Genomic DNA, 17,570 nt, shown 5'->3' with positions numbered 1-17,570 from the left:
TACAATACAGTCCTGCCATCAGTAGATGTGGGTTAAATAGCAAACTAAATCGACTAGCGACCTGAATATTAATTAACTGGATAATTTGTCTTTACTGGACATGCACATATCGGTGCTTGGCCAGTATCAAATACATGTTGACGTACCTGAAGTCGGAGGTGTGGAGAACTCTGTGGATAAAAATGATACGATGTAATAAGTCGGTAAAACAACAAAACAACAAGCATACAGTGTGAAAATGTCCTCTTTTCTTTGCTTAACAGTTCACGTTACAGAGCAAATATGGTTTTGAGTAACTGTGAACCCATCGCAGTATGTACGCAACTAAGGCCCCGTTCATCTGGAGAAAAGCTGTCCCGGGAAAAAGGGCCACAATCCCAGCCGAGTCAACTCCAGCGAGCGTTTATTTGAGAAAAAAGTTGATCCCCTTTGCCCCAGCCAACAGCGCTCTCGCATGCTCTGATTGTCTCGCCTTACCGGAGTTGACCCGGCTAAGTGTTTATATGGAGAAAAGTAGGCCAAGCCCTTCCAGCCGAGCCAACTTTTTGTTTCTCACGTAAACGGTTCGCCAAGTTTTGTAAGGAAATGTAGGAAAAATTGGCTCGCCCCGGGTAGCTCGGGTAGGCGAGTAACCCTATTACCGGGGCCAACTTTTCTCCATATAAACGGAGCCTAAAGCAGTTGCGAAAGCAAACCTTGAAAAAAATATTCAATCGCGAATTTTTTCAAACTTTGTTTTCACAGTTTCTAATATGTTGCATAGATAATTGCGATCGTCTCTCATTTGTTCATTCTTTCATCCGCAGTTCAAAATATAATTGCTTTTCATATCTTTCACTTTAATCACGTCACACTCACGGGTTTATTACGAGTTTACTAATATGACAAGCCCCCAATTGATTTGATGGCTTTGTTAGTAGGGTAGTATCGAAGAGATCATGGGCTGGTAGAATCCCGTTCAAGTCTAAATACATTTTTAGGCTTTCTTTTCGCAGCTGCATAAGTTGCGTACATAACAGCTTACTTGGATGGTCTCTTATCCTCTCTCATCCGGACGTTGAAATATATGCATGGCATATATGTCAGTTCTTAAGATTGCGTTGTTATTTGTTCTGCAACACATTTATGGTATTGCTTATAGATTCTACAAAATAACATAAGTTAGAGATGGGTTGAAACATACACGCACCTGAAGTTGGAGATGATGTGGAGTAATCTGTATATAAATTAACGTAATGCGGTTAGACGTGGACAGAATAGAAAGTATATTCCGTATTCAGCCGTTTTTGCACCATTTAGTTTACTTAATTTTTTTGTGAACAGTAACTTAAACAGCGAGTAACACAATTTCTCAATCGTTTTCCCCGATGATTTTTCCTGCCGTCTATGCGTCTCTTACACTCATTAAGGTGACGTCACACATGAAGATTTGCGAAGAAGACTTTGAGTAACATGGGTGCTGACGCTAGCAGCATCTCGGCGGATGAAATGAATCGTTATGTATTAGGCCGGTAAAAGAACAAAAAAACAAGCATACATAAACTGTCTTTGTTTCTTTCCTAGCGGTTTCACGTTAAGTAACAAAGATAATTTTTGTTTTCTTGTGGAGCAGGACAATTTTTCTTACATCTTACAAAATAACGTAAGTTAGCAGTTTATTGTTGAATCATGTACGCACCTGAAGCTGGAGATGGTGTGGAGAAATCTATATTAAAAGAAAAAAAAAAAAACAAATACAATTAGAAAAAAAAAGGGAGCATTCCGTGTACCGTTTTTGCACACAGTTCTGTTCTGTACCATGACAGTATTCCTAGGATTCTACAAGACAATGAAGCACTGTTATTGAATCGATTGCACGCACCTGAAGTCCGGGATGGTGCTGAGGAATCTATGAAAAAAATCAGCATATAGTTAAACTGAACAGACTAGAAAGTGATCTGTGTAAAACTGATTTTGGATAGTCAATTTTGTTCAGAGCAACGATTCTGAGGTGAAAATGTCGGGTTTCATGCGGAATGTTAATGCCGTGTAACTGGTTACTTGGACGCTTTAATTCTTAGTGTAGCTTCTGTGTTGCTTGCATGTCACTACCTTTTGAAGCTTTTGATTCCAAACCTCAGTCTTTTGGCAATTGGGAACCTAAACATTAGGTAAAAAACCGCTCACGCACCTACGCTACTCGTCATTATTTTTCCGTGCACGCTGCAGCATTTAAAGTCTTCGTTACGAATCAAACCTACGTTAGTTATTGCTGTAACTCGCAGCCGGAATTGTCAGAAATTGTCTCTTATCAAATCCCTTTAATAATCCATTGCCAAATTGTTTAGCGCGTACAATGAGAGCTTTCCTAAAGTCGCTTTATGCAAGCATCAAACGCAGTAGTTCCCCTCCATATGAAACAGTCAAATTTCAAATATAGGAGATGAACTCATGTAAAGAATATGAAGAAATTTACCAAAGATAATAACTAAATACCGAGATAATAAATAGCATATTTATGAAATCAATCCGGTTCTGTTTTCCTTAAACACTTGGGAGACACCAACCTGTTGTAGCTTCCGCAACAGAACAATTCTTTGGGACTCTATAGGCTACTAGAAAAGAAAAATGTTTCATGGTGGTGAATATACACGGGAATATAAGTCGGGAGGCGTGCTCAATCAGTTCCGCTAATCGAACACAATCGAAATAAAACGTACACTGATTTGGATTGATTTCGCCAATCAAACACAATGGAACTGATCAAACATTTTGCCAATCGAATTCTTCTCCAGTCGAACATAATCGCACTCTAAAATGATCGACCTTTTATCTAGGTCTGTGCTTTGGCATTAAAACGGGTTTTAAAGATCTGGTTTTTAAACAAGGTGTTTATATTCGTTACACTTGGCTCACATTGTAATAAGAGAGATATATCTTCATTTTTGCCATCCAAGACGGCGGAACCATTTGCCATTTGGCAATTATGACGTAATTACCACGTAAAATTACGCCATCACTCTTCGTTGCGGACCTCAAAGAAAACACCTTTTGGACGAACTTTTAATACGCCAAGCGTTATTGTCATAGCTTTAGCAGGGTAAAGACTACATGCTTATCGATATTTATTGCCGTTTTGTTGTGGTACCAAACAAAATTGAACCAATCGACGATTTATCCGATTACGTTCGGTAAACAAATTCACCCACAAGTTTTAGTTCGATTATGTACGATTGCTGAACTTAGGATTCGCAAACCATTGGAACGATTGGAAGTTACTCCACGGAAAGTTAGCGATATACATAGCAATCAAGTCAAGAAAATTTGATAGCAGTCATAAAAAGCACTTTCAAACTCTTTCATTTGGTTTACACTGCTTTAGTCTACATCATGAACTTACAGTAAAAGGGTTGTGATCAGGGATGCATCTCGTCGTGGAAACTTTATACTGATTTATTAGTTTCTCATCGTCCGGCCCAACCAATTTTCTCAAAAAGTTACATAAACTGAGTTCTGATTTCATTGCCAACTATTTGTCTTCGGGTATTTTCGAGTTCAATATACTTTGAGTACATCTATTAAGTTCTTTAGGACGTATTCGAAGACATTTTTGGGTGACAGCGGCTAGATTGATAATAACAGAATGACAGTCATGCCAAAGATGAATCAGCTTAGCCGGTGGGATGTTTTAGGCTATGAACGTCAGAAAACAGGTAACTGACAGACATCTCACTCAAAATGGAGAATGTCCGCGATTGTTTTGTTGACTGTAACCAAACATTATTCTAAACGTTGGTCACTACGGAGTAGCAGAAAGATGGCGTTTTGGAATTCACGGGACTCCATTGAAAGTGAAATGATTGTTTTACTAACAATCGTTATATATATATATTTTTTTCTGTCAAATAAGCCGACGATTCTGTCTCTGACTTGTAGCTAAGACCCAGGATTGCGCGCCAAGGAAAATGTTTTGTCGTGCGGTCTTCCGTTTGTCATGTTCCATTTACCGAGTTATGTAAATGAGGATTCAAAAGCTATTGCAAATACAAAGGCTCTTTACTCAGTTGATTATACTTACTCGTATCTTCGAGTTCCGAATCGCTTACAAATGGGTAAGAAGTTACCTGTGAATCAACAATAAAAGAGTATATATATCAGTAGCATGGTGACGTCGAGAGGGACGACGAAGAAAAATGTCTGATCATTTCTTCGCGGCACGCAGCTAGAGCCTCTCCTATCATTATTGTTTTTTTTTTTTTATTTTTTTTTTACATTATATTTACGCTTTTTTTTAAAAAAAATAGATTGAATTATCCTAACGGAGGTTATCTTGCAGTTCCGGCGTAGTTTTGGCCAAATGAGCACAGAATGATTATTCCGTATGTATGAGATACCGCAATACTAGATGAGAAAAACGGATGGAAAGTTGGTGCGAGTTGATGAATAATGTCAAGTGAAAGGTAGCCATTCAAAGGCTCAAATAACTTCGTGTGTTGCAATGTTGCCTAAACAGACAGAATCAGCAAAACATACAATTTATCTGGCTTGGTTATAATCTTCAGAGGTGATCGTCATTACATTCACCGGGAGCCAGCGCTTAGATTACATCATTTAAAGGCGCGTTTACGAAACAACACTTCACTTGTTTTGTTGGTAACATTACTGTCAGTTTTCGAGATGAAAATTTTGGTGGTTTATCTTATACAAGAAGCTAAAAGTTGTTAGTGAGGTGGGGGCACTGAGGTGAGTTCTCGTGGTATTATATATATTTTTTTCTTTGAATTGTACTTTTAAGATTCATCTTTGAACATTATACTAACACAGTTATTCATCTAAGGGGCATTATATATTGTTGAATATTAGCTTAATCTACCGTAATGCGATTACCTGATAAAAAAAAAAAAAACGCACAGCTGTTGGTTTGATACCTACCATAATGTCAAATTGCCAGCCTTTCATCAGGCCTTTTCCAAAATTATCCACAATATAATGGGTCACATTCTGAAAATGTAGTTAACTTTAGATTATTTGTTTATTCAAAAAAAAAAAAAAAAACAAACAAGAAACAAACAAAAAAACTTAATTATGAAATACAAACTGTACTTAGGTAAACTTGCATCTCATGTGAAATAACGCTACATTTTAGAAACCCCCCGTGCTGACTTCAAACGTTCACGACTATTTAATAGGAAATAAAATTCAACAATCCACTTAACATCAACTAAACGTAATATTTCATTGTTTACTTGAGAGGATATTTCTATGGCAGCAATTTTTTGACAGAAACGTTCTTCGAATTCTTGATTTTTTTTTATTAAATAATTTTTAAATTTAATATTTCGTTATTACTTTGGATTACTTGTGAGTCACCTTTAACGGTTTCACTATGGAGTTGAAAATCCGGAGAATACTGACGTTATCAGCCTATTTTGCTGACTTTAAGGGCAAAGGCTTTACATAGAATATAAAAAAAATCTTTACGTTTCATTGTGAGTCAAAGCTACAATGCTCTCAAAGGTTTATGAGCCCCACCCTTCAACAAAAAAATAAAGAAAAAGAAAGAAACAGAAAAAGAATGAATGAAACTCAGTTTAAATAACTGATTTTTTTAGACGCCACAATTTATCATGGCGTGAATACGATGTCCGTCCTTTTAATTGTTCAAGCAATGAAAATGAACTTGGAATTTCGGTAGTATATCATTCGAGTGAGGTTAGTATTAAGATGATGACGTCACTTAACGTGGGAATCACGTCCTGCTTTCCAAACGACGACCATCTTGGATCAGATAAGTTGGATTTCTGAAACATCTCGAAATATTTGAAAACCAACTAAGTTATGTGAAAAGTTGTAAATGCCCAAATTCAGCACGGTTGGAGAGCGTCCCCCCACCAAGTCTAGCTGATAGGGTAAAGTTACATATTTACACTTACTTTCGACTTAAACTCTCACCTTTCCCACATGTGGGCACTTGACAATGTAACCTGGACGATAATTAATGTTGTAAACAAGATGGTATCCTTTCCAGTCTACAGTAACATCTGGTAAGAATAAAGGCTAAGTCAGTATACGTGGTTTCATTCTTTACTGCCTTTAAGAGTTGTCTTCTTAACTTGCGAATTTTAACTTCGGGAACAATAGAACTAGCTGCTAGTTTCCTTCCGGAAGAAAGTCATTAAATGATATAAATCTTATTCGATACTTTGCTGTGTAGTATCGCTGTATATTTTTGTGAGTTGTGTGGCGTTTTGACAGGCCTGCAGAAAACAAAAAAATTTAATCATAACAGGAACAAAGAGTAAAAAAGTTCTGTATACAGCAATACTACACACCGAAATATCTAACAAGAGTGTTATCTGCACAACTGTAATGTAAATAAGTGTTAACTTTTTTAAATTCTGTGCTTAATAAAGTTTTATTATTATTATTATTATTATTATTATCATTATTATTATTATTATTATTATTATTATTATTATTATTAGAAAACCGGGTTTTTACGGTACGAATAACTACCAAACTATTTTTATTTGCAGTATAAATTTAAAAAAATGTACGAATATCGTGTCTTATAAACCACCGATTAAGTTTACGATCGCTCTCATTCGACGAAACACGTCACGTGGCACAAAATCGGACGGTTTTTTTTTTCTTTTTTTTTTTTAATGCATACCTCTTGCTAACCGAGTTCGACGTCAGTACTGTAAGTTACAGAACTAGTTTGCTCAGATTGATTTATTCTCGCGGGCCATAAATCAACGGGAAAGAAGGAGGATCCGTTCCTTACAGTACGGACCGAGAAAATGAGGTAGTAAGATATTTTTATTTCCCTGAGGTTTTTTTTTTTATTATTTTTTTTATTTGCAACACAACAATATACATGAAGAACAAAATCAACTAACAACAATGCAGCATACTACACAAAAGCCACTAACAAAAAGAAAATATGTGTATATATGTATAAAGTTACAACTATTAAGACGGGGGGGGGGGGAGGGTGGCTACTACCAAACAGAGGAGCAAGTTTCCATTGCCATTCAATTTTCCTCCGTAATTCTACAGAGCTGGGTGTCTTGAAAAGTGTTTTGCAAGTGTATAGATAATATTTTGTGTATAATAAGAGAATATCTAGTCTGCATTCTTGGGCGTTCGTCAGTTTGAATTTTTTATCTTTTACATGGAATAGAATCTGTTCATTCAGGGAAGTAAGTTTTAAGTTACTCACATTATTGAACCATTTCAAGATATCAGTGTGGATTGAGGACGTAATAGGACAGTCCAAAAAGGTGTGAAGTATAGAGTCTTGGCTTGAACATTGAGTGCATTGATCGTCGACTGTAATTTTAAATCTTTTCAGTTCTCGCATGGTAACAGTTATCCTTTGCAGAAGCTTGAATAAAGATTGCCTTAATTTATTGTCTCAAGTTATTTTGTATATCTTTTGAAAGTTGGCTTTCCAGGAGACAAACGCATCAGGGAAATGTTGTTTCCAATTAAGCTTTCACAACTGTAGGCACATTGATACAGTTCTCATTAAAAAGTTTGTAATAATGTTTGTATTTCATTTTGACCAAGGAAAACGAAAGGTTTTGAGTTAACTGAAATATATCCTTTGTTTTGAAGAGATCTTCAGGCAAAATTTGCGTTTTATATGCATTACGTTTATGCTCACTGGGAATAGCAGGAATCATTTGAAAATATTGCAAAAAATTAATTTCCAAATCAAATTTATCCTGAAATTCCTGAAGAGACAAGAATTTCCCGTCTTCATTTGGCTATGCTAGCACCAAACAGATTCCTTTTTCAAACCATGTTTTCCAAAACAAAGTTTTCCCCTCGATCTTTATTTCCCTATTATTCCACAAGACAAATTTACGTCGCTGGTCTCCATCATACATATTAACAACTTCCTGAAAGTATTCTGGCAATTCTTAATAGAACATGAGAAATTTAAATCCATGCATTTTGGATTATTATTACTATTCAGTATAGTACAATTCAAATAGTAATTTGGAATTGTCTTCCAGTTAGCATCGATGTGATCAGGCAGTCTGCCAATCCAACTTAGACAAAGGACTTTGTCATAGTTCCAAAGTTAATAAAATTTAATCCCCCATCTACAAGAGGTTGATTAATCACTTTTCTCTTGATTTTGTCTTTCTTATTTCTCCACAGGAGAGCAAAGAGTTCGGCTTGCGTTTTCTAAATAACATTTTCAGGAACAGTAGGCATCGAAGCAGTGTATATCAACTGGGATACCCCAATTGTTTTCGCCAAGAGCGTTCGACCATAAAGAGAAAGATCACATATTCAATTTAGTCTTCATTTTTTGAATTCTGCTAAAAAAAAATTGGCCTCATTAGTTTTCTGTTGGTCGTGTGATATATATGCACCAAGGATTTTTATAGGTTCTCTTATAGGTGCGAAGCTCATTATCTTATTCTTGCACTCTTTATTTGATCCAATCCACATAGCTTTTGTCTTTGTAACATTTAATTTAAGACCTGATATTTCTACGAAGCTGTTAATATGATGCAAAGATGCTTTTGGGAGTCTATATCACTTAAAATGAGTGTTGTGTCATCGGCAAATTGAGATAGCTTCACTTCTTGCAAAATTTGGAAGAGATATACCTTTGCACTCTGGAATATAGCGGAGTTTCAACGGTAACAATTCTACAGAAAGAATAAATAAAAATGGGCTAAGCGGACAGCCTTGCCGTACCCCTCTAGACGTTTTAGAGTAGTTGGCCATATAGCCCCGGGATATAGCCCCCATCCATCACTCCACTTTCGACACCGTTGTAGAGGATTGTAATCCATTTTCTAATGCCTGGGCCAAAGTTAAAAGCTTTTAGAGCCCTATACAAAAAATCCCATTCTAGAGAATCAAAAGCCTTTTCAAAGTCTACAAAAAGAAAGATACCGGAGATTTTATTGCTTTCGGTGTAAGACATTAAGGTTAATAAGTCGCGCAAGAAAGGAAACTAGTTAGAGCTTAGCGGGCTGTACAGTGGAATACGGCCCTCAAAATTGACCAATCACGCCGTGCGTACTAACTGAGAGATATAATAACAAGAATAAAGTTCTCATTTAATTTAAGCTGTTCTAATCTAAAGATTCTATAATAGAATGGAATAGACTAGTCGGCGGGGACTTGTTTGCCGGTGATCGTGCCTTGGCCGTCGCTGGCTGTTCTACAATTTCCAACACTAATGCTTGCTATCGGATAATTCCCTCTGCTAAAAGATTATTATCAAGACTTCACAGTTGTCCTCGAAGCAAATTGTTTATTTTTTCGACAATCCCTCACCTACTAGCCGCCTCAAGAGGTTCCAGTTTACTAAATATTCGCATTCGTTTCGTGCGTTATTCGAACAGTACCAAATGCAGCCGGATAACAGCTAAATTTTCTACAAGGTTGCTTATTAAATCGAGATTTCTTTAAACAAAACCAGTGAGGTTCTCGAGGAACCAGTGAGTGTTTCGTTGCAGTGTCCGTTTCCCAAACTTTTCTGCTGTAGACTAATGGGGTGCTTACCATTTGCATGGAAAACCCGGATTTTACAGTTGTAAAATCAAATACATGGTACGCATCATTCCACTTGGAGAACTTTTGAAATTATAGGCTTCTGGTCAAAGTGATGCATTTTTATTACTCTTTTTGGCATTGACAGCAGATATTCATACATTTTGCATGTTATCTATCTTCTGTTAAGGCAAGCTAAATCATTTCGTATTAATGCCGAAAATTTCCATCCGGGTGGTTTGCGTAAATGGTAAGCACCCAACGTTTCTCCAGCTAATGACGTATCTATGACGGTCACAGCACCTCTTTTAAAGGGTCTGGTTACCACTGCGTTTTGCATCAACGCATTGGTGTTTTACAAACTTTTTAACGCTATTTTGAAATTATTGTGCTCTGCCGTACGGGTGAGATATAAATGTTGACTTATATATCATCCAGGCGTCAAGCAGGCTACCGACCGAAAGGCTACAGTGGATTTTAATCATAACCGCGTGCTGATCCTGCACTGAGAAAACAATAAAACTCCAGTTGTATGTAACAAAATACAAAAGAAAGTGATATGAAACTTGCTATCTCTCCGCTCTTTCACTAATTAAGTGCATATATACTCACTTCTCAGGGGATCCCACGATACGTTTGCATAACACCCTCCTGTGTTTTTAAATTTGTGGAACGTTGCTTTTAAACCCGTCGGATGAAAGACCTCTGTGTCGTTACATTTTCCATCTAGTCCGCAGCCTGTTGGTTAGAAAAACGCATAAAAAAAGGCATTTGAAATACAGTTGTTTCTGTCTGCAATAATTTAGGTATCCCACAATGCCTCGCTTCCAACTATATTATCAACTCGATGTTGATACGCGATCTCGCATTTGCGATGGGGCTTCTCAGCGTGAGCGCTAATCTGCCCTCTCGGTCGCCATTGCTTTACGTGAATTGCTTAGATTTAAACAGTCAGAGTTATGTCAATTCGTCAAACTTAGCCTGTTGTCGATTTCTAACGGTCATTGGACACGTTAGTTTTCCAAAAGACTTACGAGAGCGGCTTCTTTGCTTGTTTGTGCGATTAGAAACATTGAACGGCCGCTTGCCACTCGACTCTTCTTCGACCTCTTCCATGCATTTACCGTTTGCTTGAATATCGACTTAAAACGAAGCATTTATGTCACCACTTGATGTCCTTACACGAATAGAACCGAACAGAATCGTGCTCAAAGTACTGTTCATTTCGACCGCGAAAACGAGTGATCGTTCAAAAGCAGTTACTATAAAAGCATTATGCAGTTGTTTACATGTTTGGCGCCAATTTAGGCAAACTTCAACGAACACAAAGTCCTTCAAAACATGGGGACTTAAGGGGACCTTGAATAAAATTCAAAGGAGTTACTATTCGAGCAACGACAGGCAAGATTTCACGCTAATGTACCCAGGATTAAACTCGCTAAGGTCAAATTTGGGTCAAGCATTTGAGAGCCGCGAACGAACAAAGCGAGTCGATCATGCATACCACTCCAAACAATTGTATGTTTTTCTTTATTCTTAGACAAATTAGCTGCGAAATTGTAATGCAAGCTTGAACTTAATTGCCAAAGCAATACACAAAATGATTTAACTTACATTCTCAGATCCTGAATAAGGAAAAATAGCCACTTGAAATTCAGTCGATTTCGGACTACGCGCTCGCCTTCGCATCGATAGTTGACACCTTCTAGTCGATAATTTTTCGCAGAGACTCATGGGATACCTGATTTCTCCTCCTTTAGGCAGAACGTTTTAGGTGCTACTCTTAAATATCTCCTATCGTGGTGTTTCTTCTTAATAATTGCTTCAAGTATAAATAATTTTAATTATTTTCTTATATTTTATGCCAGGATGGAATATAAAACTACTGGGTATACTGAGAAGTTGTGATTTTAGCCAATAAATTAAATAAATTACATAATTAACAATTATTCCATAAGCGCGCGTTGGATATGAGATGATAGATAGCCAACGAGGCGCGTAGCGCCGAGTTGGCTATAATCATCTCATATCCAACAGTACAAGCACGAGTGGAATAATTGTTTTATTAAAAACAATCAAGGAATATTGCTAGATCTTACTGATTTCGCTGTGAAAGAAAAACCAGAAGGCAATTTAATGGCCGCCATTTCTCGGCCATGGTGTAATGGCTCATATACCATGGCCGCTAAGCCAATCAAATCCCTCGAATTGCATTATACAATGAGTCAGTTTTTAATAAATTAAATTAAGTATTTTTTTTTCATTTTTTTAATTTATTTATCTATTTATTTATTTATTTATTTATTTAAATGCTTGTCGCCAGCTTATTCAGCAAATCAAATTACGATATTCTATTTCATGACTCTTAATTTCCAGCGAACTGGAGTGCGGATTCATCCGATTGGCATAAAACTAGCGTGCTCGCATAAATTAAAGTGGCTCTATACCATATTTCTTCTGTTTTAGCTAGTAGTGATACAGTCATTTCAACTAACGTTGTCGGTTCAAAGCATGAAGCTAGAAGACAAGACCGAAAGTTTACGTCGGATTTTCATGAATAAATTCATCAAAATCACTCATGCCTGGACAAAACAATAGGTTGTAATTAGCAGTACAATGACTTACACGTGCAGGGATGATTTTGATGAAATTATTCATAAAAAATAATCCCACAAAACATTGCGGTCTTGTCTTTTAGCTTTATTTTGATCCGACAACGTTAATTGAAATAGCTGTATACATTTTTCTTGATGTTCTAGTCCTTTCAGCCCTATGAAAATGTCTGAGTTCAAACATAGTTTCGAGTGCCTAAGTTCTTATGCTTTGCTAAAAATGCCGTGAAGCTGGTAAACTCCGTTTCCATGGCAACCAGCTTATGATACATCTATTGATTACGTTACATCTAGCTAGTTTCAAAATGGGTTTGTCCGAATTTCGCGCTGTCAAATTTCGCTAGTTTTAGGAAAAATTTTAGGAAAAAGAAGAGAGAAAGTATCTCCGTGTAAAGTCAAAGCAAATTCTGTTCATACGTTTGGCAAATTTCTGCAATGTTCGTTTTTGCCTTTTTTTGCCATTTATTTGCAGTTTTATTGGAGTACAAATACCAGCTAAATCCTAATATTGTGCCAATTTTCAGAAAAATTTGCCGTGGAAAACTTGTTACAAATAGCCTTACTTTTCAGCCTAACACTGGCCTTGTTTCGCGCGCCAGCACGATGAAAATGCATGTATCAGTCGGACAACTGCGCACGCTCGCGCAATTTTAGTACCCAGTCGCCGCACGCCAAATAACTGTATCGATTCACCTTAAGAAGGTGTGATTCCTTCTTCGGCCAAGACCATACACTAGTCCGATGAATTTTCATCCCTGTGCTGCCACAGACAGCGTTGAAATCATATCACCTTGAAATCATGTAAACACTAACAAGCAAATTAATACCCAGAGACCGAGATGTACTCATCCCGTGATTAAACTCGTCCCCGGACTTCATCACTAATACGGACAGACCCTGCGTGTCATTTCTCCATGAAGCGTACATTACTTTATAACTGACAACCCAACCTACACCATACCAAGGGCTTAAATGCTTCCCACATTCAATCTAAACTAAGCAGATTGGCATCGTTAAACAGCTTTCGTTCGAAATGTTGCCGACAAATATGATTTGTCCGCAAGTACTGTCCGGGTGTTTAAGCATTACTTGAACTACCAGTAACACGTATGAGGAATTTAGCCTCGTGTTTAACGCCAATATCACAAAGGCTACAGAATGCTGTATGCATATTTACTTACACATCGAGTTGTCGCGATCGCCTGAGACATCTGTGTAAGAGAAAGAACGAAAGCAAGAGAATTAAAGGGACAGTATCACGCTATTTTAAGTAACACATCGAAAATCGGAAAGACGCTATTCGGTTGATAGCAGCCAAGATATAATGACAAGATTCCATTTAAAGACTATCAGAATGCAAAGAAACCATCCAAGGATATTTTCGCCGGCAGATGACCAAGATAAAGAGGGGTTCAAATTTGAAAACGTCTGGCAGACGTTTTCAAATTTCGCTGTTGTAACGCACTAAAAATCGCCGGTTGTACTATAGTATTGGTTCAACGTTTCGTCTTAGAATCACTATTAATATTTCTTTAAATAAGCGACCGAGAAATTAATTAACATAGTGTTCAGAGTTTAAATTTAGTGAATTTTGGCCAAAAATCATGATATCTCCAATCGATCTCCCATGATACTGCCCCTTTAAACCATGATATGGTTCGATCGCAGCTAAAAAGGAGAGGAAAACTATCAATGGTTTCTAATTATTTGATTGGCAGCCTGCTTAGCTGAGTAATTGGTGGGTCGGTCGAACAATTTGTATGTCTGTTTTTTTGTTTTTGTTTTTGTTTTTAATTTGGTTTTAAACAAACAAACAAACTGTTTCAAATGTAAGTTAAAGTGCTATGTGAACCAATGATTTTCCCTCTGAGTGATAGCCCTAGCGAGGAAATGGTAGATTATACCTGTAGGGGAAGAAAAAAATCTTCCTTCTCGGCGGGACTCGAACCCACGACCTCCAAATATCGCCCGTCTCAGAAAAAATACATTTTATGCAATTTTGACAAACGAACATGGCAACCGGCCATAAAATGTTTGATTTGAAACATTTATAGTCTGTAGCATATAGTTTTGTGTTAGTTTTCGTGTACATTTTCGGAATAAAGAATGCCTTTTAGAGAATTTTATTCTAGTACTCAGATGTAAAAATTTTCTTGAAAAACGTTTACTGCATATTTTGTTGCATATTTAGTCGTATTCGCTTGCGTTTCCTCGACGAGGTCTTCTAGCTCACGATCATCAAGGCAGGGAAAGCGCTGTGGTACTGGTTCTTCTTTCTTTTGCTAATTTCCCCCGGCTCAGTGGGGTAGAGATAGGCAAACCCCAATCAAAATTTGGGAATTTGTCTTCATTTCTTTAACAGTTGTACTTGAAATTACTTTGCGAGTCTTGCGAAAGCTTTGAAATGTTTTCAAATTGTGCTGGGAGACACAGAAAGCGTGACGTCGGAGCGTGTTTACATACTCTCATCTAAACACAACTTTCGACCAACGAGAGCGCGCGTACTATGATAGTTTATAATATTGCTCCGAGGTTCTTGGAACGCTTGAAGAAGCACGAACCTGAAGGTTTAACACGACCTCACAAAAAGAAAGTTCTGAATTGAGATCACTGCATAAAGATAACAATTGTTGTACTCGAACTACCAATATCACCGATTCTCATTGTCCAATTATATATAGATATAAAAAATCCCCCTGTACATGCTTGCAGGGTGCTTTACTTTAAGATTTCATTAGAGTCACAAAAAAAAAAGTTAAGCCAAGGTACAATTCATGAGAGACTAAATTAGAAAAGGAGCACGGAGGCGAAGGTTAACTTAACTTAAATTAAAAAAAAAATATCGGGTTGATTAGATTGTCCTGGGCGACAGAATGAGATCCCGGAAATGGCTGTTATCCATTTTACTTTTCAAAATATCAACAGGCCTTCCTTCCTTCGTTTAAGACCCTTCCCAGATGTTAGTAAAATGACAGTAGTCAGAATAAAATGGATAAGTAAATATTGGAACGAAATTGTAACTTAACACAAATGATCTATCTGTGCACTGTTGTACTGATTGTTGCTCCTCGTTTAAATGCAACTGTTTGATTAGTATTAATTCCTTAACTTCTTAATCTGGTGTTTCCGAAGGTATCGAGATTCACCTGACCCAAATAAACGTCATTTATTGGATGCTCACTTTGTGAATTATTAATAAGGTCGAGAACCTCTCTCAGCGTCATGTGTGGGGTAATGTCGAGTTTTTGCTCAGATAATCGAATCACAATTTTACTTTGAACCGAAGATTTTCAATTAATTGATTGATCAATCGTTCCAAATTGGTCGATGACTGATGCATAATTGATTTTCTAAGTATGACAAGAACTTGCCTCGCTTTATTCGTCTAAGGAATTGCTTTATGCGCCTCTTGCCAAGAAAGCCCAGCTTCTCTAAAACCAAAGGAAAAAATGTTGCGATTAATATTGGAATTTTGGACTTATTTTTAAATAATTTAAAAATTATTTTCTCGAAAAAAATTCCATTTTCCACGGAGTTTCTTCAAGTGCTTAATTATGTTCCGTCGGTTAAGAGAGCCAAAAAAATTCTTGGCTCTCCTTTTTTATTTAATTTCGGGCCAGGAAGAGAACATAGGTTAAAATCTCTTCAGGTTTAAAGTAAAGCCCGAGGTCAGCGGTTCGACATTCACTGGTTTATGCTTGAGCTTATTCAAGCTAAATGGCACGACGTGTTTGAGAGAATCAATACTCTTCCCGTCGTTTTTCGCTTGTAGCCACTCATGAACCTCAATTATAGAGAGTGAAAAACAGGTTGGGGGAGGAGAATTTTTTCTTTACTAGAGGAAAAAACTCGACAATACAGTGCCTAACTTACATGTGGCTTCCAACTACTGAAATTTGATTCATGGACATGCGCAGAACCGTCAACCCCTTCCTTCAATGGTGGGGTGTTGTCAAGGGTTATCTATACGGTGTTAAACTACTCGGTCTAACTCACCCTTCCTCCGGAGACACTCCTCGTAGCAAGACCGCCGACTTAACATCAGCTAAATGAAACCAAAATCGCAAAATAAACGTTTTAGTTTAAAGAACATTTCATGTAGAATATTCAAGTTCGATCGCTCTCTTTTCAGTTAATGAAATTTAAACATTTAACTATAAAAAACTGTGATAAAACACCTCTCAACTTCATCTTGAACTTGAGAAGTGTAAACACAGCAAAACTCTTCGCCAGGTTATTTTGATATTTAAAAAAACGTTTTTGCGTGGCGACTAGTAACGCAACACGTCTGGTATAATTTTGGCTGCTCCAACTGTGGAACTTTGGTTGGTTTGGTAAAGGTGGTTGTTATTGTTGCGCATGATCGCAAAGTTCGATCAGATTGTACATTATTTCCACCAGATTTTAGAGGAGAACGACTTTGCCATCCGCTTTTAATTAAAGGACGCTAAAAGCGCTCCACGAAACAAAAGATAAAACTGTAAATCTAATACAACCAAAACCTAGAGCTAGCCTTGTATGGAATATTTTGTCGCAGGAGGCTGTGTTTGCCACCTCAGGACCCAATTAAGAATCTACGTCCTTTAAGGCTGTCCCTTGACTAGTTCATAAGCGACTGTGATGAATAATGCGACTAGCATAAACTATTCAGGTGTATAAGAAAACTAAGAACTACGAAATAAGATTTGAAGATGGTGAGCAACCACGAAATTCTAACAAAACTAATCACGCGGACCCATGATTGTAGGGATGCATTACGTGCACATAAAAATAAATTTCCTTCAGTCGCGACAAACGTGATCATCTTCGTTGATCAGTTTCGATTGTAAACAATCCGCTCTCGTTTAGTGTCATAGAACACTTCGACAAGTGGATTTTCCAATGACCTTGTAATGACGTTATTTACGGGATAAAATAGTCGGGATAAATGTTAACGCTTTATTAAAAAAACGCAAAAACAAATTTGGTATTTGTCATTTTAGATCGCTCAAGTCTTAAACATCTGTCATTGCGGTCCCAACAAAGCGAATATTACTTTTCAACTAAAAATTAATCATGTTTAAAAAAAAAAAAAACATCTGCCCTTTTAAACTTTCCAGTTTTTATGCAAATACAGCATCTTACCTAACACGTCTACCTCATGTAGAACTTTACAGATATCATGGATAGCCAAAATCTTAATAATTAATTTAGTCACAAGACTGTATGTTGACTGCGAACTGAATTCAGTCCAAACATAATTCAGTACAACCCCCCAAACCCCCCCCCCCCAACCCCTCCCCCCCCCCACCTCTTAAAAAATAATGTTGTTTCTCGCAATTCTGCTAGCCAGCCTTGCCAACCAACATTGAGAAGGCAGGGGAAAAAGATCCGTTCCCGCAGCTGTGACTGAGGTTGAGGCTCTTTATACCAGGAATAATGAATTACATTGTTTCAGTCGTTGTTGTGAAA

The 17,570-nt window shown here is 37.2% G+C and overlaps 1 protein-coding gene and 1 long non-coding RNA gene across 7 annotated transcripts in view; one reads left to right on the top strand and one right to left on the bottom strand.

Moving 5' to 3' along the window:
* The window catches only part of LOC146478962 (uncharacterized), a 186,211-nt gene that overhangs the window by 104,544 nt on the left and 64,097 nt on the right, over positions 1–17,570 (top strand). The gene's annotated exons all lie outside the window — the stretch shown is intronic.
* The window catches only part of LOC146478963 (uncharacterized), a 109,158-nt gene that overhangs the window by 87,033 nt on the left and 4,555 nt on the right, over positions 1–17,570 (bottom strand). For 4 of the 6 annotated variants that reach the window (XM_085111237.1, XM_085111241.1, XM_085111236.1 and 1 more), the window contains exons 3-14: positions 16,116–16,164; positions 15,491–15,550; positions 13,301–13,330; positions 10,120–10,245; positions 5,932–6,020; positions 4,912–4,980; positions 4,058–4,103; positions 2,547–2,594; positions 1,862–1,888; positions 1,679–1,705; positions 1,190–1,216; positions 147–170 (exon numbers count right to left, since the gene is read on the bottom strand). In XM_085111237.1, the coding sequence (XP_084967363.1) occupies positions 147–170; positions 1,190–1,216; positions 1,679–1,705; positions 1,862–1,888; positions 2,547–2,594; positions 4,058–4,103; positions 4,912–4,980; positions 5,932–6,020; positions 10,120–10,245; positions 13,301–13,330; positions 15,491–15,550; positions 16,116–16,164 (622 nt within the window). The remainder of the gene's footprint in view (positions 1–146; positions 171–1,189; positions 1,217–1,678; positions 1,706–1,861; positions 1,889–2,546; positions 2,595–4,057; positions 4,104–4,911; positions 4,981–5,931; positions 6,021–10,119; positions 10,246–13,300; positions 13,331–15,490; positions 15,551–16,115; positions 16,165–17,570) is intronic. The other 2 variants (XM_085111238.1, XM_085111240.1) reach the window with 2 other exon arrangements.

The sequence above is a fragment of the Pavona decussata genome, unplaced genomic scaffold (assembly GCF_977016875.1).
Source record: "Pavona decussata unplaced genomic scaffold, jaPavDecu1.1 SCAFFOLD_61, whole genome shotgun sequence".
NCBI lineage: Eukaryota > Metazoa > Cnidaria > Anthozoa > Scleractinia > Agariciidae > Pavona > Pavona decussata.
This window is presented reverse-complemented; position numbering and strand designations above follow the sequence as displayed.